A 24,405-nucleotide genomic window follows, 5' to 3' on the forward strand; every position below is an offset into this window, starting at 1 on the left:
CAACAACAAGAACAAAATTCCATTTATAAAGCGCCTTTCACGTCGGGAGGACGTCCCAAGGCGCTGTACAGTTGGGTCAGGACCCGAGCATTGGGGGGAGAATGGTCAGGGTGAGGGGAGGGGAGGGAGGGAGCGAGGAGGGGGAAGAGAGTCAAGAGGGGAGCTGAAGGCTCGGTCAAAGAGAAAGGTCTTGAGACCGGGCGACCTGGTGGTGGGGGGAACACACCTCTGCTGGGTTCGCTCTCCTCACCCACCCTTGTGGAGCATCTTACCAACAATCACTTGCAAGTGGAAGCTGGTGAGTGTCTTGCTCCAGTGGCGGTCCTGGGGAGCTGGTGATGTGCAGTGAACTGGACGGCTGTGGGAGGCAATGCCTTCAGGAGTGGAGAAAATTGGAAGTGAGGTACAGAAGGGGATTTGCATTTATTTGTGATCAGAAGTCTCTCTGCCTCAAGTTATCAATCTTCGCTTTCTTTTTCCCTCTCACCCCCCACTTGGACTGTGGGGGTGGAGTGTGTGTGTGGGGGGGGGGGGGTAGTGCTCTCTGTCTCTCTGTCTGTCTGTCTGTGCTGGAGACGTTGCCCTTTTAATTGGCATTGCTGATGGGCTGTATGTGAGGTGCAGTGCGCGGATACACGAGCAACGGGGAGAGGAGAGTGTGACCGCGAGTAACCTCTCACTCACACTCACACACACACACAGCTGCCGTATAAAAGCTGCTGCAGGTTGGAGGGGTTCTCACACTGTGTCTGTCTGACAGTGCCCTGAGCATCTGACAGGGACCGTCTGCACTCACTCACCCACTCACACACTCACTCTCACTCACTCACTCACTCACTCCAAAAGGCATCGACTGCATCAACAGAGAGGAAGGTAAGGGCTTCCCACAGAAGGAGTTGTCACGTCTTTTTTTTTGTCTGTGTGTGGGTGTGTGTGGGTGTGTGAGGGTGTGTGTGGGGGTGTGTGTGTGTGTGTGAGGGTGTGTGTGAGGGGGTGTGTGAGGGGGTGTGTGTGAGGGGGTGTGTGTGAGGGGGTGTGTGTGGGGGTGTGTGTGAGGGGGTGTGTGTGGGGGTGTGTGTGAGGGGGTGTGTGTGAGGGTGTGTGTGTGAGGGGTGTGTGTGAGGGGGTGTGTGTGTGTGAGGGGGTGTGTGTGTGTGAGGGGGTGTGTGAGGGGGTGTGTGAGGGTGTGTGTGAGGGGGTGTGTGTGAGGGGGTGTGTGTGTGTGAGGGTGTGTGTGTGTGTGTGTGTGAGGGGGTGTGTGAGGGGGTGTGTGAGGGTGTGTGTGAGGGGGTGTGTGTGAGGGTGTGTGTGGGTGTGTGTGTGAGGGTGTGTGTGTGAGGGTGTGTGTGTGGGGGTGTGTGTGTGGGGGTGTGTGTGTGGGTGTGTGTGGGTGTGTGTGTGAGGGGGTGTGTGAGGGGGTGTGTGAGGGGGGGTGTGTGAGGGGGTGTGTGAGGGGGTGTGTGTGAGGGGGGGTGTGTGAGTGTGTGTGTGTGTGAGGGTGTGTGTGTGTGTGTGTCTGTGTGTGTGTGTGAGGGTGTGTGTGAGTGAGTGTGAGTGTGAGTGAGTGTGAGTGTGTGTGTGTGTGTGTCTGTGTGTGTGTGTGAGGGTGTGTGTGTGTGTGTCTGTGTGTGTGAGGGTGTGTGTGTATGTGTGTGAGGGGGAGTGTGAGTGTGTGTGTGTGTGTGTGTCTGTGTGTGTGAGGGTGTGTGTGTGTGAGGGTGTGTGTGTGTGAGTGTGAGTGTGTGTGTGTGTGTGTGTGTGTTGGAGCTTTTCTGTCGTGTGGGGCTGTTTGTGCAGTACCCCCTAACTCAAAAACAATTGGGGTTTAAAGTTCCTAAACTCTGGGCAGAAGGGTTAACCAGTTTTTTTTTCCAAAAGTGTTGCTTCTCGACTTAACACTTGTCAGTCAAGTCAGATTGTCAAACAAAACCAGATCTTTTTTCCCCCCTTCCCCTTCTCCTCTCTCTTTTATTGTCCATTTCTGATCCTCAGTTGTGTGTGTGTTTCTCTCTCTCTCTCTCTCTCTCTCGTTAATATATTATTTGGACGATTTTGTGTATTTTCCTTTAAAACCAGATCTCCCCCCAAAAAAGAACAAAAAAATAATCATTTTCCTTTGAAACCAAACCCAGACAATGTGCCTTTTTTTTTTACACACACACACAATATCTTTTGTGTCCCTATTGTTTTATATAATTTGAGGCAATAACCAGGAGGCTTTTTCTTTGTGTTGGGTGTTTTTTGTTCTGTCCCATGTCCAGGTTGTCCCCTTATCCCCCCCTCAGACTGATTTGACAGTGATTTTTCTTTTTGGGTTGACTTTTATGTTATTTTGTTTGGATCACCATTTTGCCCCTCTTTTAACCCAGGGACCAGGTTACCAAGTCAGGTCAGTGTTTGTGAAGGAAATCCCTGGTTCTCAAAAAGGTTCACTCAAATAACAAGTACAGGAAAGTGAAGTGAAAGTGGGTTTGGGGTGATGGGGGGGTGGGGTGGGGGGGGGGGATATTTGCTGCCAAATAACACAACCATTTATTTGCACATGGTCTATCTGTGGGCACTTTTTCTGACAAAAGTTCAGAGAAGGAAGCTGATAGATGAGGAAAAGATGAGACTCTCAGAGAAAATAGGCTGTGAATTTTGACTTTGGTATATCTTGTAGAGATATAATTACCCCCCCCCCCCACCACCATTCATCTCTTTATGTTTGAGACCTAGACAGACATAACAGAGTTGGGAGAGTTACTTTGAGTTTGTGTGTTCAGATATCAATTGAAACCTTATTCTCACTCCAGTGTTTCCAGTGCTATGCGGAAATCACCATTTCCTTCGCCACCTTATTCCTTCGCATGTTGCACTGTGGGTTTATAGAAAATATAAGGCAAAGGCACTTTAGAAAATGCACACAGAAGCATTTAGCAGTGTTAAAATCAAATTGGAGTGTCTTTGTTGTTCATGATCACTGATCAAAACTTGTGAATCATTTGCTTTTGCTTCATCTGTCTATGAGATCAGGTGCCAACCTCGATCAGTTGGTAGTAATCTCAGTTAAGAGTTAAGAGTCCAGGCTGACAGTCCAGTGAAGTGCTGTGGGGAAGTGCTGCATTGTCAAAGCTACTGTCCCATCAATGAGACTCAAATACAAGGTCCTGTCTACCTGGTCAGATGAACCTTAAAGATCCCATGGCACCTTTCGAAAATTAAAGGAAGTTTCGCCATGTGTCCTGGCCAACACTCCTCCCACACAAAAAATGTTCATTCATTGCATTACCCTTTGTGGGATATTGCTGTAGGCAAAATGGCAGCCACGTTTCCTTACAAATACACACTACACTTTATAGCAAAGCCCTTTGAGACATATCAACAATGTGATCAGGTGCTTTATCAAAAAAAGATTATTATTAATTATCCAGTGAAGGTGTTAGAGTTAGAGAGAGAGAGATTCAGGTGATAGAAAGGCCCAGAAGGGGAAAGGATTCAGACACTGTACTGACAACATTATTGAGAAATCTTGTTAAAATCATACTATTGAACACCTATTGCCTTTCTTTAACTTTTGTATAATCAGCAACAATAACAACAACAACAAGATTACATTTGTATAATCGGATGGCAGTTGCAAAACTGAAAACCTGTTCATATTAAGGAAAAGTTAGGTCAATTCGAGTGGATCCACCCAACTCTTCAACCCTTTTAAGGTTGTTTTAAAATAAATAGGTCTTGGGGAAAGAATGGTTAGGCAGAAAATAAATGGAGTCTTTAGGGGTTGAACAGGCTTCGAGGTGACATGCTGTGCAAGTCCGCAGTAATTCACGGGAAATCGATTAAATAACAACTTTCAAAAGGGAATTGGATGGGTACTTGAAAAGGAAAATTTTCCAGGTGTGTGGGGAAAGAGCGGGGGTGTGGGACTGATTGGGTTGTGCTTCCAAAGAGCCGGCACAGGTACGATCGGCTGAATGGCCTCCTTCTGTGCTGTAATATTCTATGATTCTACGAAAATGAGAACACACTTGGAGTTGCATCCCTTCAACAGTACAGCCTAGTCGGGTCCCATGATAATAGTTGGACAAGTACTGAATGACATTGATTCTTATTAAGTTTATTGCATTTGTGAATATTACAAAAGAATATTATTTGAATTGAAATCAAAACCGTACAGTTTTTTCAAAAATCATTTGATTGAAAAGAAAGTTTCAGTAATTACAGATTAAGTTTTCGGTTTGTTTGCGTTCTCTTCAAAATCTTGTTCATAAATATTTTATTTCTTTGTGTATGAGAAAATTTGTATACATGTATACCCATTGACTGTACAAATGTAATCTTGTCGTTGTTGTTGTTGACATCAAGAGGGCTGAAACGTTTGGTAACCAGTTCTTTGTTCTGGATCTTCCTGTTTGGCTTGCGGAGGGAAGTTCCTGTGGAAGACAAATTCGCACAAATCTATGTAATAAATTTAATAATAATCCTTGCATTTGATATTGAGCCTTATCACAGCAACAATTATACATTTATATAGCGCCCTTCACTCGGGGCAGTGTCTCTGATGTGTTTTGAGATCACGTCGCAACATCTCAAAACACTTCAAAGAAGTTTCTGAAAAGTGTAACGACTGTAAGTGAACTCAGCAGCTAATTTGTACGCAGCTATGTCGCACAAAGGAGCCAGAGGTTAAGGATCAATTTAACTTTAGGATTGTTGGCCAGGAGCTTTTTGAATTATGTCGTAGATTCCTTTAATGTCCATCTGAAAAGGAAGATTGCATCTCGATTTATCATCAACATCTGATGACTGATTGATTTATGCTTTATTTTTTCACTTCACCTTAATTTCAAATTGAAGTTCTGAGATGGGTTAACAGTATATGCACATTATAGATTGAACAGTTTTATCTGAGAGAGTTGGTTTACACAGTTGGAAATTGATAACAAAGAACTAGTTTGCCAAGAACATTTATGCTTGGCTCAGGATTTCTGTTGAGTTCTGGGTTGCGCCAGGAGGGGGGGCGGCAAAATCTCCTATGTTGACAGATCTTTGTATTACAGAACTATTTCATCACTCATGCTAAAAAAAAAGTTTTTTTTAAACTTGTGTTTTACAGCAATAGGGTTTGACATGTGGAAGATTTATTTTCTGGGGAAATCATTTGATGGTTTTACATGTTAAATGAGCTGATAATTATAAATGGATATTAAAAAGACTGTCATAATGTTTGCCTTGAAATATTCAATTTTGGTGTTAGAACATCAGGAGTTATGTACAGCAGGAAAAACTGGAAAGCAAGTGTGGTATTATGGAATTCTACTTTGGGATTTAGGGTATCTGCAGTACTTGTATGGCGTTTCTCACATCTGCACTTCTACACTGAAATTATTAATAATAAATCACTTATTAATTAGTTCCAAGAAAAAAAGCTCAATGTTTAAGTGATAGTTGAAATGAGAATGTGGCAGTCTTCATTGAAGTCTTTTACAATATTTTGTCACGCTTGTATCAAAGCGCATTACTTCATCATTTTGTGTGTGGTTATGATTAAAGTGCCGCTTGGCTTCCTGGTTGCTCTGCCAAAGAAACAAAAACGCGGTGTTTGCCAAATTAATTTGCTTTGTAAAGCTTCTGCCTGTTGGAATGAATTTGCTTTAATTTCTGTGTTGTGCTGCTCGTATTGTGCTTGATGTTATTCCAGCATGTTTTAATAATTGGACATAACTGCTTTTTGACTCTGAATAGATCCCAAATTGTCTATTAGCCATGATTACTGTAAAAGGTACGATAGTGTTGGACGAGTAATGGCTGCTTGCTCAAACCTGTTCCTTTCACAAGCCATTGAAAACATTCTGTATCTCCTGTATCTCCTATCCGAACATCCAGCACAGACAATCTCTGAAATCCAAAATAATTGAGTAAAGGTGCAGAATATTCTTTTCTCCCAGTTATAGAATATTATCGTTGCATTTTACAGAACAGAAAGAAGCCATTTGGACCATCAAGTCTACACTAGCTCTCATTTCCCTAACTTCCATACAGAGACATCAAGTCTTGGGATCACTGTAAATTGTAGCTTCAATGCAAATGAAATTACTCCCTTTTTGTCTCATAAAGCATTTGTTCACTTTAGTCGGTAACTATACCCATATCATCCAATGTTGTTGTTCAGTGATTATCTAACTATTGAAATAAATGATTTGACTCAACATCGACTACTTTCATTTGAGTCTGTTCTATGTATCCATTAGTCTGTATAGATAATTACATTTAGTAATCTTTAATACAAATGGAACTCTTTAAATTTTGAAACTATGACCTCCATATCTAATCTTATCATCTGGTCTTAAGGCAGCTATCTATATCACCCATGCCTCTTATTATTTTAAATACTTGGATCATTTCTCCCCTCAATCTTTTTTTCCAATGAATGGGAATCTTTCCTCATAACTTCGAATTCAGAATCCTCCCTCCCTGTTCTTCTGTGAACTTTCTACAGTAATGTTCTGTACACAATTACAGGATGGTGTTCTGTATAAAATTAGAATAATTTATTTTGACTTGTAGTCAAATTGTTTTGCTCTACAGCATAATCTAATTCGTGATAAGCTCTATTGTATGGAACCTTCAGTAAATCATTGTTCTCACAGGAGATAAAATGGGCAGTAAAGTCCATCTTCATCTAAGCTAATTGACACCCTTTTGTTCTTGTAGATACATTTATCTGCATATCCTTTTGCCAATATGACTTTTGGTCCAGATCTTCCGTTATATTATTTAACCTCCTTAAGTGGTTCGTCTGCATCCATGATTTGGGGACATCATCAGTAAATGTTATACCGCAAAACATGATTTCCTCCAAATGAATAGTTTCTCCAAACTGACAATTTATGGATAGCAAAGATTCCTCTAAAACCTCTGCCGGCTATTGTCTTTCAGACAGGCATTTTTCAAACTTTACCTTAACCTTTTTTTGCAAATTATTACTAACAGTCATTTTCAGTGCAACAAAGTCATTTGCCATTAATTCTATGAGAGGAAAATTCTAAAGTGAAGTAACTATGTGTTTGTAAATAAACATGGCAGCCACGTTATGCACAGCAATGCCCCACAAATAGGCATACAATGAATGACCAATTTTATCTGGGGGATTGTCAGGTAGAACACTGGACAAACTTTTTCAGATCATGTCATGGGATCTTTAATGTCCACTTGAAGAGGCAGGCAGGACCTTTATTTAATGTATTATCTGAAGGTCGGCACCTCCAACACAGCAGCACTGCATTGGAGTGTTAGTTTAGGAATAAAATCTTCTGACAGGGCTTAATCTCACAACCTTCTGATTCAGAGATGAGAATGCTACCATTTGGGCCCGGCTGTATCTTTTGTCCTCTTACTTCAAGTAAAATGCCATTACAGTAGTTAACCTAAACTAACTTTCATTGTGCTTTTTAAAATGTTTCCAAATAGAAGGCAGAATTAAAACCTTATGACAGTGAAAACTTCAATAACTAATATTTTATGTTGAAAGTTGAATTTACAATTTTAGTGTCACCTTTCTTAATAAGTTGTACCAAAGTTGGACAGTCACCTGAAACCAAAACATTTTAACAAGCTAACCTCCAATAAACTAAAATCTGGGTAACTTGCAAAAATGTGTGCTAGGTTGATAAAGTGGATTGTTCTTTTTTTATATATCAGGGTCTTAAGATAGTTTCTGCAATCTGACATATTAAAATAGCATTGTTCTTTTGGTTATAAATTCCCAGTAGTTGGAGTTAGTACCGAACAAGTGAAGTTGTTTGAAGTCGTAAGCAGGTGATGAATTAATGCATGATTTAATCTCTGTAAAGAGTGGAAAGCAAGTTTTAAGGGAGCCAAAACCTCAGATGAGTTCAATAGTACTGTTTGTCTCAAACCTTCTTGTCCTGGGGGTATTTCAAGTGAACGTTTCCGTATTACTGGTGTTGCAGTTCTGGCGTATAATATAAAATTGGTTGCACAATGTGTTTTTGTTTGGCTGATTTTATATCTTATATGGGGAATTGGATCAGGAACAAGGCGTTTGAGAAATTGTGCTCGGGGATTCAAGCATTGCATTACCTTGGATCATCAATATGAAGAGTCGAGATGGCTGGGAACAAGTTGATCCAGCAAGGGCCTCTGAGTTTTTGGTGACTGTGAATTTAGGTTTCACCTACAAGACTGAGAAAGGATTCTGTGGTGTACATTGAACAGCTTGGATTCTGACATCAGTACAGCTGTCCAGTCAGAAAACCGAATGGGAATGTACATGCTACTGCACATTGTGTGAGTTTCCTGTTCTTGGAACTGACTTCAATACTAATCTGTGAATGAGGGTCAGCAAGTACGTGTATTGACCCTGAGGTTTGTATTGCAGGACAGTAACTTGTTGATTGTGACTGTTCGTGTTCTTTGCTGGTTCAGCAACCAGAATTTCTTCATCAATTTGTGTTTGCTACAGTAAAAAAAAAGTTAAGTTTGGTGGGAAAACTTTTAAGTTACAGTGCGAAGCTGATACTGTCTGAACACTTGCCAATAGAGAGAAATTATTCCAATATTGAGCAATTCCTTGTGAGCTGAGATGAGTGGTGGAAAAATGTGACCTATGAAAACTAACACTGGTGATAAATTTAGCATTCTGTCATCCTATGTGCATTAGTTTATTATTGACTACCAATTTTGATGGAATAAGAAACTTGAGTGAGCATTACATGAGAGTCTAGTCTAAGTGCTAAGTGCAAGCACTGAAGAGATCTTGTGTCAGAATCTTGTGTACATCCACTTGTGGATGTACAAGTGGAGATGAGGGCTATATTCTTGCCAGGATTACGATAGTAAAATCACAGTAGTTTACAGAAGAGAAGATTCACATAAACAGACCCTTTGGGACCAGTTTGCATGCCAATTGACTTGTTTTAGTCCTGACTTTTGCTGGACAACAGAGCAGATCTTGGGGAGGAGTTGGATATTGGACGTGTAATATCATAATTGTAATAATCATTGTTCTCGTTAATAAAAATCCTAATTTATGTTAACACATAATTGTAAAACTAAATGGCAGGATAAGTGCGCCACTTTTAGTTTCTGTTCACATTCTGAAGGGATACCTTGAAATTTCCATTTGAGGCTCCAAATGGTGCTAGCAATCTTTCAATTAATTTTCCATGGGATTTGTCCATGTTTGCCTTTTGAACACGTGTTGATATTGGAAATTGTCCGTGCAAATTCCTTATTTGTCGTTGGGTCTATTAGCAAATTTTACCCCTTGAGTCGAGATGAATTTTCTGTGAAACTCCAGATTTTTTTTTGTTTTCTGACTAAATTCATTTTGTTTTCATTTTCTAAATACTTCATGAAAGCATCAAAAACTTTTTTTGAGAGGGCGGGGGTGGAGATCTGGTGGTGGGGTGTGGTCGGCCCAACGTTTCACCGGGAAGGGAGGCAGGGGGAGAATGGGGCCCCTGCACTGAGTAATTTTGTCCACAAATATACAGTCAATTCACTTTACAATCTATTCTGTGAAGCGCTTTGAGACGTCTAGAAGACGTGAAAAGTGCTATATCAAATGCAAGGATTATTATTATTAATTGGTGCTAAAGTTTATTTGACCGACTGTTTGTCGACACATTTCAAGATCAGGAAATGTCTCGTCTCCAGAAACAATACTTACGCTTGCCTTCAATTCAGCCTATAGCACTGTGTTGGCTGAGAATACTTTGCTGTCAATGGCTGCCAAGTGTAGTGACTGTGTGTCTCTAGACAAACATATGGCATCTTCTCCTCTGTAGAGTCATCTAGAGCATACGCCTCGCAAGCGAGAGACGTGGGTTTGATTTCTGGGCAAGGCAAAATCTTAGGCAAATTTCCTTACTCCACTCACCTTTGTTCACATAGCAGTAAGAAGGAACCCAGTTGTTATTCTTGTTAGTCGATCGGCGGACCTCTTTCTGGGGATAATAATCCCGCCAAAAAAAAATTGGTCACTCAATCCATGACTGTTTGTGGGACACTGCTGTGTGCAATTGGCTGCCACTTTTCGCCCACAAAATAGACAGTCACTCCACTTTACAGAATATCCTGTAAGCGCTTTGAGACATCTCGACGACGTGATAAGGCACAATATCAAATGCAAGGATTGTTAATATTATAAAAGCACCTAAAATATGGGAGGGGGCTCAGTTTTGTTATAAAGTCAGCAGATCGAAGCAACTATTACATAGAATAACATAGAATCTACAGCACTAAAATAGACCATTTGGCCCAACTAGTCCATGCTGACTTTTGTTTATTCTTCACATGACCCTCCACTCATTCTAATTCAATCTCCCCATCCCCACTTCCTCTTTTAATTGTTTATTCCCTTTTCCCTCATGTATACATAACTACATATGCAACAGGCTATATATGTACATATATGAATGAAAGATATCCAGGCAATAGAAATTGCAGCAGAACTTTAGGTCAAAAGTAGACGCATATTGAAAATGAGTGTTAGCCTGGCTTAGTTGGTATCACTTTCACAACTACATCAGGACTTGGTACCCATACTGACTCTCCAATGTAGTGTTGCATAGTCGGTGATGCTATTCTTTGAATGACGTGTTAACATGAGGTCCCATCTGCCTATCCAGGTGGATGTTAAAGATTCCGTGGCCCTATTCGAAAAGAGAAGGGAGTTTTTCCTGATGTCCTGGCCACATAATCCCCTCCCCTCCCATGAAATAGGACAATTACTCCACAGATGTTTGTGGGACATTGTTGTGCACATTTTCCCCCAAAATACACATAGTCACACCACTTTACATTATATCCTGTGAAGTGCTTTGAGATATCTCATTGACATGATAAGGTGCTATATCAAATACAAGGATTATTGACCCAGTTATTCCCCACATTGACAGTATTGTACAGTGGAGTCGAAACAATGAGATCCTAAGATGCTGAATATAGCCAGAGGGAGGGTGGGAAATCAGAAGTTATTTTGTTCCAAAGACAGCATTATGACTTACATGCTCAGGCTGTCTAGCACAAGTACTGCTGTTTTCCTCTGTATTGAAATAACAGTAACCATGTTACTGAGTGCCTTGTATTACATGGTCTGAAATATTACACAAATTAACAGTACTGATGGACAATGATCACTATTTCATTTCCTGCTTTCCACAAGGAAGCACCTGCCAGATCTTGGCAAACATTTGAACTGACAATTAACACTGTCAGCTTAAAGGCAGAAATTGCTTTTAGATTTGCGGCACTAACCATACATTCAATGCAATTTACTTCAATGTAATTCCAGCCCTTGGCAGTACTATTCAATGTAAGTTGGGCAGGCACTTGTGGGATGGGTTTTCTTAACATGCCCACACACAACTAAGAGCAGAGAGAATGTCAAAGTTATTAACTTGTGGGAGTTCCTGTTGTACTCTTTGGAAACCTTTAAGGTGGGGTGGGGCCGCGGAGGAATGACTTGGGAACAGTGTTTGGTTGTGTCCGTGTATTAACTGAATGCAACCGACCATTGAAAGAAATATTGTTGGGTAATTCTTAATATGCTGACAGAAATATCAGTAACTTCAATTTCTTAGATTGTAACAGAGTTTTATTTTGGTTTTGTTTGATAAATGTGATAAATCTGGCTTTCTAAAAATTATGGAGGAACAGATGGAAGAAAAAATTCAAGTATTTACAGGCCTTAAAACTTGATAAATTTCAATGAAGCAGCAAGACACCTTTTGATAGGTTGATAACTTGGAATTTTGTAGCATCGTGGGTCCTGCAGTATATTGGTTAGAGCACTAGCCTCGCATGGAGAGAACCCGGGTTTGATTCCTGGGCAGGGTTTCCTTCCTCCACACACCTCTGTTTACCTAGCAGTAAGTAGGAACCTGGTTGTTAGTTGATTAGCGGATTGTTTTCCGGTAATAATCCCTTAAAAAAAATGTTGGGTCATTCAATCCATAAGTCATGTATGTAATTGGGTGCCGAGTTTCACCCACTAAATATACAGTCAATTCACTTCACAATATTCTTTGTGAAGTATTTTGAGATGTCTCAACAATGTGATAAGGCACCATATGAAATGGAACTATTATTATTATATAAATTGATGCAGTAGCAGCTTGAATTTAAGTCTGAGATTGAGAGGTGAGCTTGTGATATCGACACACTGGGACTGTAGGAAGGTGTTTTTGAAGCTGGGGAGGAACAAGAGAGAGCAGAATATTGAAAACAGAATATGTTTTGCTAATTATGTGTATCTAAGATCTCTGCCTTTGGGCTTGTTGGATCCTTTGATGACATTACATCTGTTCTTTGTTGCCACCCAGTCTGTGGGACTTCCCATTTCTTGAATCTTGTTCAACTGGAGCTTTGCAAGTTTCAACTTGTGTACTGAAGCTCAATATGGAGCTATAGATTGCCCTTTTTATTTCCTGTCCGTGCTTCACCTTTTCAGTTTCAGTCCATAAAGCCCATTGGAGGCTTTCCGGTAGCCAAGTGGATGAAATCTCTATCCAGGTGTTACAGCCATTGTAACACTTAACTCATAAAATCAAGATTAAAATATTTATATTTGATTTAGCACCTTATCACATTGAAATGCCTGCTTTGCAGTTTTTTCTGAAAACTGTGGTCACTGTTTATTTGTAGGTGAACGTGGCAGCCAATTTCCACATGACAATATACAGTCAATTCATTTCACAATATATTCTGTGAAGCACTTTGAGACTATGTGATAAGGCGCTATATCATTTTCAAGGATTATTATTAACAATGTCCCACAAACAACCATGATGTGAATGATGGGATTGTTGGCCAGGACACTCGAAGAAACTCCTTTCTTTTTTTCAAATAGTGTCATGGGAGTTTTAGCGTCCACCTGTACAGGTTGAAAGTCTGTAGTTCAATGTCTCATAATGTCTCGCAGGGACGATCGCCACCTCTGACAATGCAGCGTACACCTGAGCACTGCATTGGAGTGCCTGACAAGCCCCTGAACTCGAAAAGCCTAATGTGACCTTGACTTGACAACCTTCTGCAATGTGCTACAGATAGTAGGGTGCAAATTTGATTTTTGGCTTGTGCTGACATACCTCATCTCATTGGGATATTAAAATCGCCTTTGAGCCTGAGATAAGGAGTAGAAAATCATCCAATTAGGGCTTCCATTATTCAGTGATCATTACGATGTGGATTGGGACCGACTTTGATTACCGACATTGTTGAAAAGTCTGTCAGCACTCACTGTGTGATTTGTTTTGTTTGTTTAGTTTGAGTTCTGCAGCAGAATCATTTATAATGTTCGGGTCCATAAAATGACAACTCTCCTTAAAACTGGACACAATCAGCACTTATCTGCGTCATGACATCACCGATCGCATGATTGGCATCATTAGACATTTGTGCAAAAAGCAGCTAGCTTCTACTCCAAAATCTGCCCGACTTCCAGGTTACCACTGATGTCACTTCCTCACATGTGCAGCATGCAGAAGGTGACTCTCGTGGCAACCTGTTGACCAGGAAATCGGACCTTTAAAACACCTCAGTCCCCGAAAGGGTGCTCATCCTGAGAGTGAACCCGCATTACAAGGAAGCGTGTTATAAGAAGACGCAACTGTATTTCCTATTGCATCAAAAGTTTACTTGATATGTAGACATGCTAATCTCAAGGTGTATTCTTTGTTGTCTCAACTGAATATTGGCACAATTGCTTACTGGTATATATTTGGGATTGCTTACTGGTATATATTTGGATTTTTTTAAAATCATGTTTGCTTCACAGTGATACAAGAATTGTAGTAAAGCTGGAACTTGAGTGAAGAAACCTTAATTTGAAAGATTAAAGGACAACAGCAATAACAAATTACATTTGTATAGTGCCTTTCACATCAGGAGGACATGACAACTGCTCTTCACCCACAATATAAAAAACTTTGGTGAGCAGAGATGTATGTGACTCACCCTACTGTGAGTAGTATGAACCTAATGCACAGAAACCCATCTCCATGCTTGAGTATTCAGGCTATTCCACATGTGTATGCCACCATGCACCTACGTGACAGGATTTTATGTATTTGATGCAGAAGATTAAAGTAAAAACTAATTTCAATAAATCAGTAAGAGTTATTTGCTACTGTCCTGCAGTGCACATGGGGACATAAGGGCAGTGTCTGGAACCTATCATCAATTGGGCCTTGAAGTTGATTTTCACTCAATTACAAGAAAAAATATTTTTTTCTCAAACAAAAATGAAATTTATATCGTAAGATTCTGTTTTGTGTAAAATGTCTCTTTCTCCTTTTGTAATGTCCCATAATTAAAATCGTTCATGGTTACTTACTGGACCCTGGGTATTTTGTGTCTATATTAGGTGTCTGGGTGTTTTTTAACTATAAAAAATGAATTACTTTTCAATTTCAGATGGGCCATTTCATGTCTTCTGATGGATGAAATTGGGTGAAAGTACTTTCATTGCATTTTGAGTGGACTCTGTGCTTGTGGACGTGGCTTGTCAGAACACAAATCTGCTAACCTGGGTGTTGCAATGCTTTTGTTGCAGCCCTTCGTTTAAATCCAGGCTATTCCAGCAAAGTCCAACTGGTGTTCAAGGATTTCTGATAAGCAGACTTGTTCAAGTGCAAAATATATAAATGCAACGATTGGAGGAAGGGGGGTGGTCTAGGGGTGTAAACAAAATGCAATGTTATAATTGGATTGACTCTTAGCGACTGGAGAATGGCTAACCGAGAATCATGTCATAACTGAGAGTATATATAGGCTGGCTGATTTGTGGGATCCTGAGTTAATCGTGTCAGAAGTGGAGCGGGGAGGGGGGTTTATAACATAGTAAGGTGGGGGTGTCTATAAAATATGAACCAGTGGTGTAGTGAAACTGCTGAACACTTCCACATTCACTGCGCATGTGCACAAAAAGTTGGCTTGCTGCGAATAAGCCAGCCAGCCTTTTGAAAGCTAAAAAGTGGCCGAATTACAGGTCACTGCTCTTCTTGTAATGTGCATGTGCATCACCCAGTATGTGACACCAGTGGTAGTGTGGTGACTTGGAAGTCGGCCATTTTTTCGCGCGTGTGAATATGTGAAAAAACCTGATTGCTGTTTTGAAGCAAGCCAACTTTCTGCTCAAACTTTTTGGATATTTTAATAAATAAACATTGGAGTCAATGTGCCTAGTTATATTATAAGCAAATTTACATGATATTGAAGCTCAATAGGATGTGGTTCTACCTCATCTTTATTTAAAGAAGACTCAATTTTAGGTTGAAAAAGTTGGGGTCGATGTATCTGGAGTTGGTGGCGGTAATACGGTGTAGTGTATCTGTATAAGGAAAGAACTTGATGTTCAGAATATTTAAATCCTTGCAGATAAACGCCAACACACGTTGCTCAATAATTTCTAACTTTGTTTGTATGAAGTAAACAAAAAACTTTCATTTTATATTGCTTCATCACATCAAAACGTCTCAAAACACTTCACATATAATTAATAGCAACTATTAGCAACTTTTTCTTGTGGGCATACTCTGGAGCCATTTTGCACCATCAAGAGCCTACAAATAGCTATGAGTTGAATGACTAATTAATTGTGAAGGTTGTTGGCAATGCAAATCCATTTGTCTGTACTGACTGACTTGATAAGATAAACACAAGGATGATTATAATGCATGACATCTGGTTCTACATTGCCAAAAGAACTTTTGATGTAATTCCCAGACTTGAGATATTTCTCTTCTCCCCCTCTCCCATCTCAAGGTGGGAGCAGGGTTATTTTCCCACTCAGCTCCTATTAAGCCTGAGTCGACATGGATAGACCGGTCCAAGTTGGACAACCAGTCAGTGCTTTCAATAGAAAACTGCATTTTTAGCTCCACCAGTTACCCCAAAGCACACTCTGGTTCTTTGCCATCTGCGCCTAATACTCTTTGCGATTGACTAAGCATCCATCAAAATTAATCCATCTACAATGTGATATAGGTGGAAAATCTGGCATTTCAACCTAGCAGCTATGATGACCTTTCTAATTAACTAACCCAATTGATGATCTAATGTTTCCAGCAGACATTAAAGAGCATTGCTTGCTTTCATGGTATTGAGAGCAAAAATGATTTAAAGGGATGATAGATTGTTCCTTCTACCCATGCATTCTGTATGTTGCTGTTGATTTACATTAACTTGCTCTGATTCCATTATCACCACTAAACAATTGGAATCCGGAGACTGTGGTTTCCTCTGAGACACTAGAGATGGACTGAGACTGGCGAGACTGTCAATAACATTGGAGTATTACAGAATATTCTCCTGTATTTCCAGTTGATGACAAGCGACGGTCTCTCTGCTGCACTTGGTGGAGTGTTCCGATAACATGCCGAGTTTCTGGACACAGCTGGGGCTTCTGCTGTGGAAGAATTTCACCTACAGAAGGAGACAAACAGTGAGTGCTTTCTTCTTTTGTATAAAGCTTTCAGAATTGGGAATCCAGGAGCACAAAATTATTTGTGTTCTTAAGGCTTAAGATAATTGAGCGGAAAATTAAGCCAAATTTTCTCTTTACAATACAGCTACAATCAATTTACATAATGTACTTCCAAATTAAGACTGGATTTAAGACAACATAGAATCTATAATGCCATTTGGCCCAACTGGTCTGTGCCAGAATTTCTCCTTCACATGTGCCTTCCCTCACCATAACCCTTCTCTTGTATATGACTGCTTTCTAAAATTACACATGATGTTAAATTTTAAGATTTAGAAGAAGATGGCCCCAGTATAGTCTGTCTAGCGGCTATTTAATGAGGTGGAGGGTGTGGGGCTGGGTGGCGGGAGGGAGGAGGCCGGGGGAGGAAAGAGAATCATAGCCGAATCTGAGGGTATGTACGTATGCAGGTAAACAAAGTTTTTTTTAAAAAAGTATGAAGTCCTGGATATTAAAAGGACATTGTTAACCTACAACATACTCAGTCCAGAAAGTTAGATTTGTATTTATTCCAAGAAAGTCTGACTTGTAAATACAGTATTCTGTTGGTATGTAGAGATCTGTTAATTCTTCCCTGAAGGGCTCATCTTTGGCTGCTTACCAACATTGTTTTTTGTGCGCAGTTGTCTAGTTGAGAAGTTCCTCTTGAATCTTAAGTTAGTGTGACTTTGACAATATAAACTTAGAATGGGATATTTCCTTGGTAATGCATGGGATTTTCTCAAACACTTGATCAAAGCTGCCAGATTTAGTGGCAAGAGGAATCTGAACTTTTATAATGAAGAAAATCCTATTCATTTTAATAGTAAAAAAAAGTTTTAAGTCGTGAAAGGGTTGGTACCAAAATATCTTTCCTTGTGAAATAAAGCAATCTTCTCACACCCTTCCTGTGCTTCCCTTCCAGCAACGTTTATCGCTGGATGTTTGTCCATTGAAACTGCTGATGTACAGGAAATGACCTATATTCCTAAACTGTTATTCCCATTTAGTCTTCTGGTTCTGGAATTTGACCTTATATTCCACCCTCACTAGTTGTGTAAACATTAATGTTAATTTCAGAGTTCTTTTATTTTATTTTCCCCTCCTAAATTTTCTATTCATTGGGAGAAGGAAGTTCATCCTCCCCCCACCCCAGCATTAAAACCAGTCATTCAATTCAGACATTGTTGTGTAGAATTTCACTGCCATGTTTGCCCACATTTCTGTTATCACTACACGTCACAGTAAAATCCTGTGAAGAGTTTTGAGACATTTTGATGATGTGATAAGGTGCTACATAGCTGTTGCCCATAGAAAGCTAATTTCTCTATTTCCGAATATCCAAAGATTTTTCAAGGTATTGCAATCTAATCCTTTGCCTTTTTGTGCTGAGGATCTCCAGCAAAAAGCCATTGGTATCTAAATTAATTATTTTAAACATTTTGGATATGTTAAATGCGCAAACTGTTTGTTATAGATGTGACCCAAGCAAGATACAATTCTAGTTGCTGTGTGCAAATTGGCTGCCACTTCAACCACAAAATACAGTCACACATCCTGTCAACGATGTGATGAGGTGTTGTCTCAAATGCTATTATTATTATTATAAACGGAACCTTAACTGGAAAAAGGCTTCGGGAGAAAGTGTGGCTTTTCCAGAGAAGTTGGCACACTGAACAGTGAGAACTTAGCTTCCATGAGATCCGACCTCTGATTTATCATTTTGTGGACTTGCATTATGTTGTGTTCCTATAGGAAATGCATTTCATATCCTGAGATGGCCTTTTCTGATGCCGGGCACCATTTACTCTGCTACTTATCGGAAAAGCACTTTCCAAACTCTCTAAATCTGCAATTTTTTTTAACTTAAAGATATTAAACCAAAACTTTAGAGGTTGGCCAGCAATGCCTCGTGCTCAGTTGGCAGCACTCTTGACTTTGAGTCATAAGATTGTGGTTTCCACCACAACATTGGGGCTTGAGCTCACATTCAAAGTTGGTGTGCTCATACACTATTGTAAAAATGCTGGGGTTACTGTTCTTTTGATCAGATGTTAAAACAGAAGACACTTGTGGAGTCCTGTAGCTCAGTGGTTAGAGCACTCGCTTTGCAACCGAGAGACCTGAGTTCAATTCCAGGCAGAGGGCGAAACCTTGTGCAAGTTTCCTTACTCCACACAGAGCCTAATAATAATCCCTCCAAAACCCAAAACAATAATAAATTGGTCATTTTCAATCTACGACTGTTTGTGGGACATTGCTGTGCACAATTGGCTGCCGCGTTCGCCCACAAATATACAGTCAATTCACTTTACAGTGTGTTCTGTGAAGCGTTTTGGGACGTCCTCCTGACGTGAAAAACGCAATATATAATGCAAGGATTATTATTATTATTATTATTATTATTATTACTTCTCACTTTTCAGAAGTTATAACACTAATTTGAAAAGAAAAAGGAGATTCATTTTTAAAAAATAAATTTTAAACAGTTTTTAAAATTTGACCACAAAATATTCACTTTACAGTATATTCTGTGAAGCGCTTTGAGACGTCTCGACGACATGATAAGACGCTATATCAAATTCAGAGATTATTGTTATTATTCACCCAGTGTCCTGGGAGAACCATCATTAAAGTAAACCCAGAACAATACTTTAAGATGCACTAAAACAAGAGAATATAGGTTTAGAATTGCAAAGGGCAATATCAAGACATTAGCCGGCAAGTTTTTCATACTTGTACCTTACCACTTCAATCTTTTTTATGAAGGATTGTTTTTACACCACACCCGCCTGTAATGCTTGCCTTGGATAAAAGTGTTTAATTGTGATGTTGCTCAGTATTCTATCAAAAGCTGAGGGTAACGTGTTTGATCCATTTTCTCGCTTCAACTTTGTAATTGGGGAGTTCAAGATAATAAAGGGAGTTAACAAGGTAGGTAGAAAATGATGGAAATCGAGATCAATCCAGAACAAGAGAACCAAATCTTAACATAACATGTAGGAGCAGGAGAAGGCCATTCGGCCCTTCGAGCCTGCCCCTACCATTCAATCATGGCTGATCTTTTAATCTAAAGTTGAAGCTAAGACACTGAAAAGTGAAACTATTTCTTTAGCCACAGAGTAGTGAGAACATGCAATGTATTGCCTGAAAAGGCTATAGATCAGTTCAGGGATTTAAAGAGGGAGATGGATAGTGATGTGGGGAAATGGGACTCCAGCAAAAAATCTTGCTGCCATATAAAAAATTCACAATGTATACTGAGTTAGCTGAACAACAGAAAGATACAAGTTCCAAGATTATAAACCTGAAGAAATTAACTTCTACCTGTCCCTGATGAGTATCCGGTAACCCTTACTGGAAAGTGTTCATGTGTGGCAGTGCTTAAGGATATAACTGGACTTGGAGGATTCCCTTGCAGCTCAATGGTTTGCTGACGTGTGCAACCAAGGCTTACATGCTAAAAATTATAACTCAGGTGCCAGAAGATCACCACCTACTTTGGAACCATTCCCTAAAATACATTGCAGCCTCCATGGAAGGAAGGATGAATCCTAAGCAAAGTTGAAGTGAGAAAACTGATGGAATTTGAAATGCAATTCTTGACCTTTGTGAAGTTTCCTCATATTCTTTGGGGGAAAATAAATGTAATTACCAACTTGTGCATTTGAGCATTTCTACCTGAAAGTGGACAACCTTATTATTATGATCACAATAAATTGTCACTGGAAGAATGAAACTATTTATTCTTTTATACTTTTCAGTTTCAACTGTTGATAGAACTTGCGTGGCCTCTCTTCCTATTCTTCATCCTGATTTCAGTACGACGATCCTACCCTCCTTATGAGCAACATGAATGTAAGTGTTTTCTCTGTTTTAACAGTCTCATTATCTGTTAATATTGATAACTGGGTGGATTTGATATCTGAAAAACAACCCAGTTTAAAAACCTCGCTTTTTATATTAGATGTTCTGTCATTCACCAGAAGAATTCAATGGAGAGGTTAAACACTTCAATAACAGCATTGCACAGGAGCTATTTACCTGAGGGTTGAATTTGGTCATAATGAACTTGGGGATTTTGAGAATCCTGCAGTGATATTTATCTGTGTTCTGCTGGTTTTGTGAAACACTGTGAGCTATTGGCAGCCGCAGTCATACAGTACATGCTGTTGTATGAATCTGGAACCAAAACTTTTCCTGTATAACATTGCGGAGGAAGGTACAAGTTTCCCAATTGTAATGTAATACTTGTTAGATGCTAACTGGCATTTTGCTTCTCTTCGCTGTCTGATATAGATAGGCTTATACTTGTAAAGGAATAAATGAATGAGCCAAAGGAGTAGAAAGCCCCAATGAGCCTTATTATTAAAGTTCAAGCAGAGAGGGGATATCATTGATATTTGAGAAACCGGGTAAAAGGCAGATTTTTATTATTCTGTCAGTAAAAGTATTTTAATACATTTCCCCACCACTCAATTTTTTTAATGCCTCAGCTAATTGTTCTGAGACAATAGTTTTCTTGTGTCACTCTACTTATGCTACTCAATAGCCATCTTGTTTAGGTGGGTGATAGGTGGGTGATAGAACGGCCCAGACTTCTGATTTCTCCCTTTGGGAAAGTAAGCGATTGGCTTGTACTCAGTGTTTCTTTCACCCCTTCCCAGTACATAATAACTTATCTGCTTTGTGGAACAGTAAATCAATAGTTCCTCATCCGCCCACTTATCTTTCTTTCCCCTTCGTAAACTCAGTTGCTTCAACCTAATTTTACTACTAAAAATTATTCAGTGCTACTTTGTATTGCATCTCACATACAATTTGTGGAGCAGATACAATTGGTGAACATTGATAAGAAATTTGTACTCTGTATTCTGGGTCTTTGCTGTTGCTGTGAGAAGGATCTTAGAACTTTATCTTATTGTTCATGAAACGTGAAGAAACATTTTGGTATCTAGCCACGTTTATGATCAAGTTATCTGCATTCATTTATGGCAAAAAGCTACGTTGAGGGCCATAGTCCATTTTCATGTTTGCGTAAGGATCACTGCAATAAAGTATAATTGCTTCTCCAGCAGTGAGAAGCCTAGAATGTAAATGCAATGACAGTTCCCATTCTAGTGGATTATGTGAAGGCATTTTGTTTCACTTTTGAAACTCGGTTACAGGTTAATAGGCAGTCCTGTTAATATAACGGAAGTTGATCCTACGTTGAGTCATTGGAAGAACAAACTGATCCTAATATAGTGAGTGAATGGCCTCTTACTGAATCATGGATTTCTGTGGTTGATTCCTGTTAATCTCCTGATAGATGTTGGTGAAGCTGTACTCTGGTGTGAAACAGCCACACAGGCCAGGAGAATTTCAGACTTGATTCTCACGTCTGTCCTGGGAGTCATTGTGTGATTAACAAATAAATGGAATCCAGTGACGTTTGAACTAATTTTGGAGGGGAGAGCAGGATATATTACTGGAGGCCCTGGATTCATAAAATAAATTCATTGTGAATGTGACTGACTCACTGACATTTAATTTTTGTTTTTCCCCCCCCACCCCACACATGTTTCTCTCTCTAGGCCATTTTCCAAACAAGGCGATGCCTTCTGCTGGGACTCTGCCATGGATACAGGGCATTATCTGTAATGCAAACAACCCGTGTTTCCGCTATCCGACACCTGGTGAATCCCCTGGAGTGGTTGGGAACTTTGACAAATCAATGTGAGTGGAAGGCTGTCATTCTGCTGATCAATGCTAAATGTAGAGACTTTTAGATTTAAATGTGTCAAGGATGCTGGGAGCTTTTTTGTTTAATGTTTAAAAGTTTAACCCATATTTGTTTTCCTGAGCTAAATGCACATCCAAAGGAACCACTCCAGTCTGCACAAAGTTCTGGTTGACTTATATCACTGCCCGTCTGATATAGATATAGATGAATTGGATACCTGGCCTCATTCCAAATATCCTTGTATCTTTACAACAGCAAACCTGGAAGCCTCTTATTTCATAATTTTATAGATACTGAGATCAGTTATCATGAGCACAGTGATAAATCACGTTCATTCAAACTGGGTACATTGCTGAATTGCCTTTATCATACTTTGACAAATCAATGTGAGTGGAAGGCTGTCATTGTAACATGTTAATCATGATAGAAATCGGGAACAGCCCATTGTTATATTGCTACTACACTAGAACTCCCTTATAAAATGTTTGTGATGTGCCAACATTTACTTATCCCCAAATATCCAAGATAATAATAAGAATAATAATCCTTGCATTTGATATAGCGCTTTTCACGTCTTCTAGACGTCTCAAAGTGCTTCACAGAATAGACTGTAAAGTGAATTGACCGTATATTTGTGGGCGAAACACGGCAGCCAATTGCCCGCAGCAGTGTCCCACAAACAGTCGTGGATTGAAAATGACCAATTCATTATTGTTTTGTTTTGGAGGGATTATTATCAGGCGTGTGGAGTAAGGAAACTTGCCCAAGGTTTCGCCCTGTGCCTGGAATTGAACTCAGGTCTCTCACTTGCAAAGCGAGTGCTCTAACCACTGAGCTACAGGATTCCGCCCACTTGCTCGATTGATACTTCTGCAGTGACTAGATGACCCAGAAGTCTGTCATTTTGTTTTCCTTTGTGGCAGGCAATATTTTAAAGCACTGTTGGATCCAGTCATGTTTTTACGGCCCTATGTTGGTGGAAACCCGATGACCTAAAGGCCAGCTGGTGTTTTGAAACATGGTGGCTTTCCTCATGTCTGTGGCTAGCAATTATAAAATGTGCTCCATTATAACACTGCCCTCCCCCCACCCCCGCCACCACCAGGGTTCTGTTGTATTGTGTACTTGAAGTTAACTTACACAAGGCCTTCTATTGCAAAATGCCTGCTTTATACTTAAGGTTTCTTGCTCTTTACTTATCCTTTACAGCCTCTCCCGAGTCTTTTATGATGTCAAGAAGATGCTTCTGTACAGCCAGAAAGATGGGAGTGTGGGAGCCTTCCAGAAACTGTTTGAAGTACTGAAAAGATTCAGCAACTCTAGCTCAGGTATTTGCTCTGCACGCTTCCTTAGTACTAGTGTCAGCCTGGCTCAGTGGGTAGTACTCTCATCCCTGAATCAGAAGGTTGTGCGTTTAAGCCCTACTTTGGGACTTGGAACTCCTGTAGTCTAAACTGATCTATCGTCTGCCGTCCTTTGGATGAGACTTTAAACTAAGGTCTCATCTGAATGTTCAGATGGCTGTTAAATGATACTTGAATGATGAAGGATTATAATGGAAACTAACATGATAACTATTCGAAAAACTGAATGGAATTACTCCTGGTGTCCTGATCGATAATTCCCAGCGAGAGAAAAATAATTGGTCTTCCACTTCATGACTGTTTGTGGACATTAAATTGTACAAATTGATTGTTGGTGGTGGAGGAATTGGGGACAACACAGTGGACCTTTTTCTTGACTTCAGGTATTGGCTAAGTGGCGTTTTCAGTTGAGCTGCTAATAACACAACAACATCTTGCATTTATATAGCACCCTTCACTCGGGTAGCATCTCAGAGCTTAACAACGGTGTGCTTTGATGCTGAGTTAGAAAGAGAGGCAAGTTGACCAAAGGCACGGTCGAAGGGGAAAGTCTTCAAGTGTGATTTGAAGACGGGCAGAGAGCGGGCAAGGGGAAAGAATTGAAGCAATGGAGAGTTTCAGAGATTCAGGGGCATAGTAACTGAGAGCATGGCAGTCAATGGAGTCCTGTAGCTCAGTGGTTAGAGCACTCACTTTGCAAGTGAGAGATCTGAGTTCAATTCCAGGCAGAGGGCGAAACCTTGGGCAAGTTTCCTTACTCCACACACCTAATAATAATCCCTCCAAAAAAACAAAACAATAATAAATTGGTCATTTTCAATCCATGACTGTTTGTGGGA

The 24,405-nt window shown here is 40.0% G+C and overlaps 1 protein-coding gene across 1 annotated transcript in view; it reads left to right on the forward strand.

Annotated features, from left to right (window-relative positions):
• Positions 1-706: 706 nt before the first annotated feature.
• LOC103177714 (phospholipid-transporting ATPase ABCA1) overlaps positions 707-24,405 on the forward strand; it is a 99,939-nt gene continuing 76,240 nt past the window's right edge. Inside the window, exons 1-5 of the mRNA XM_042332467.1 lie at positions 707-873; positions 16,336-16,456; positions 20,242-20,335; positions 22,054-22,195; positions 23,412-23,530. Coding sequence (XP_042188401.1) covers positions 16,388-16,456; positions 20,242-20,335; positions 22,054-22,195; positions 23,412-23,530 — 424 coding nt within the window. The 5' untranslated portion in view covers positions 707-873; positions 16,336-16,387. The remainder of the gene's footprint in view (positions 874-16,335; positions 16,457-20,241; positions 20,336-22,053; positions 22,196-23,411; positions 23,531-24,405) is intronic.

Source organism: Callorhinchus milii, unplaced genomic scaffold (genome assembly GCF_018977255.1).
Source record: "Callorhinchus milii isolate IMCB2004 unplaced genomic scaffold, IMCB_Cmil_1.0 Scaffold1, whole genome shotgun sequence".
NCBI classification, from domain to species: domain Eukaryota; kingdom Metazoa; phylum Chordata; class Chondrichthyes; order Chimaeriformes; family Callorhinchidae; genus Callorhinchus; species Callorhinchus milii.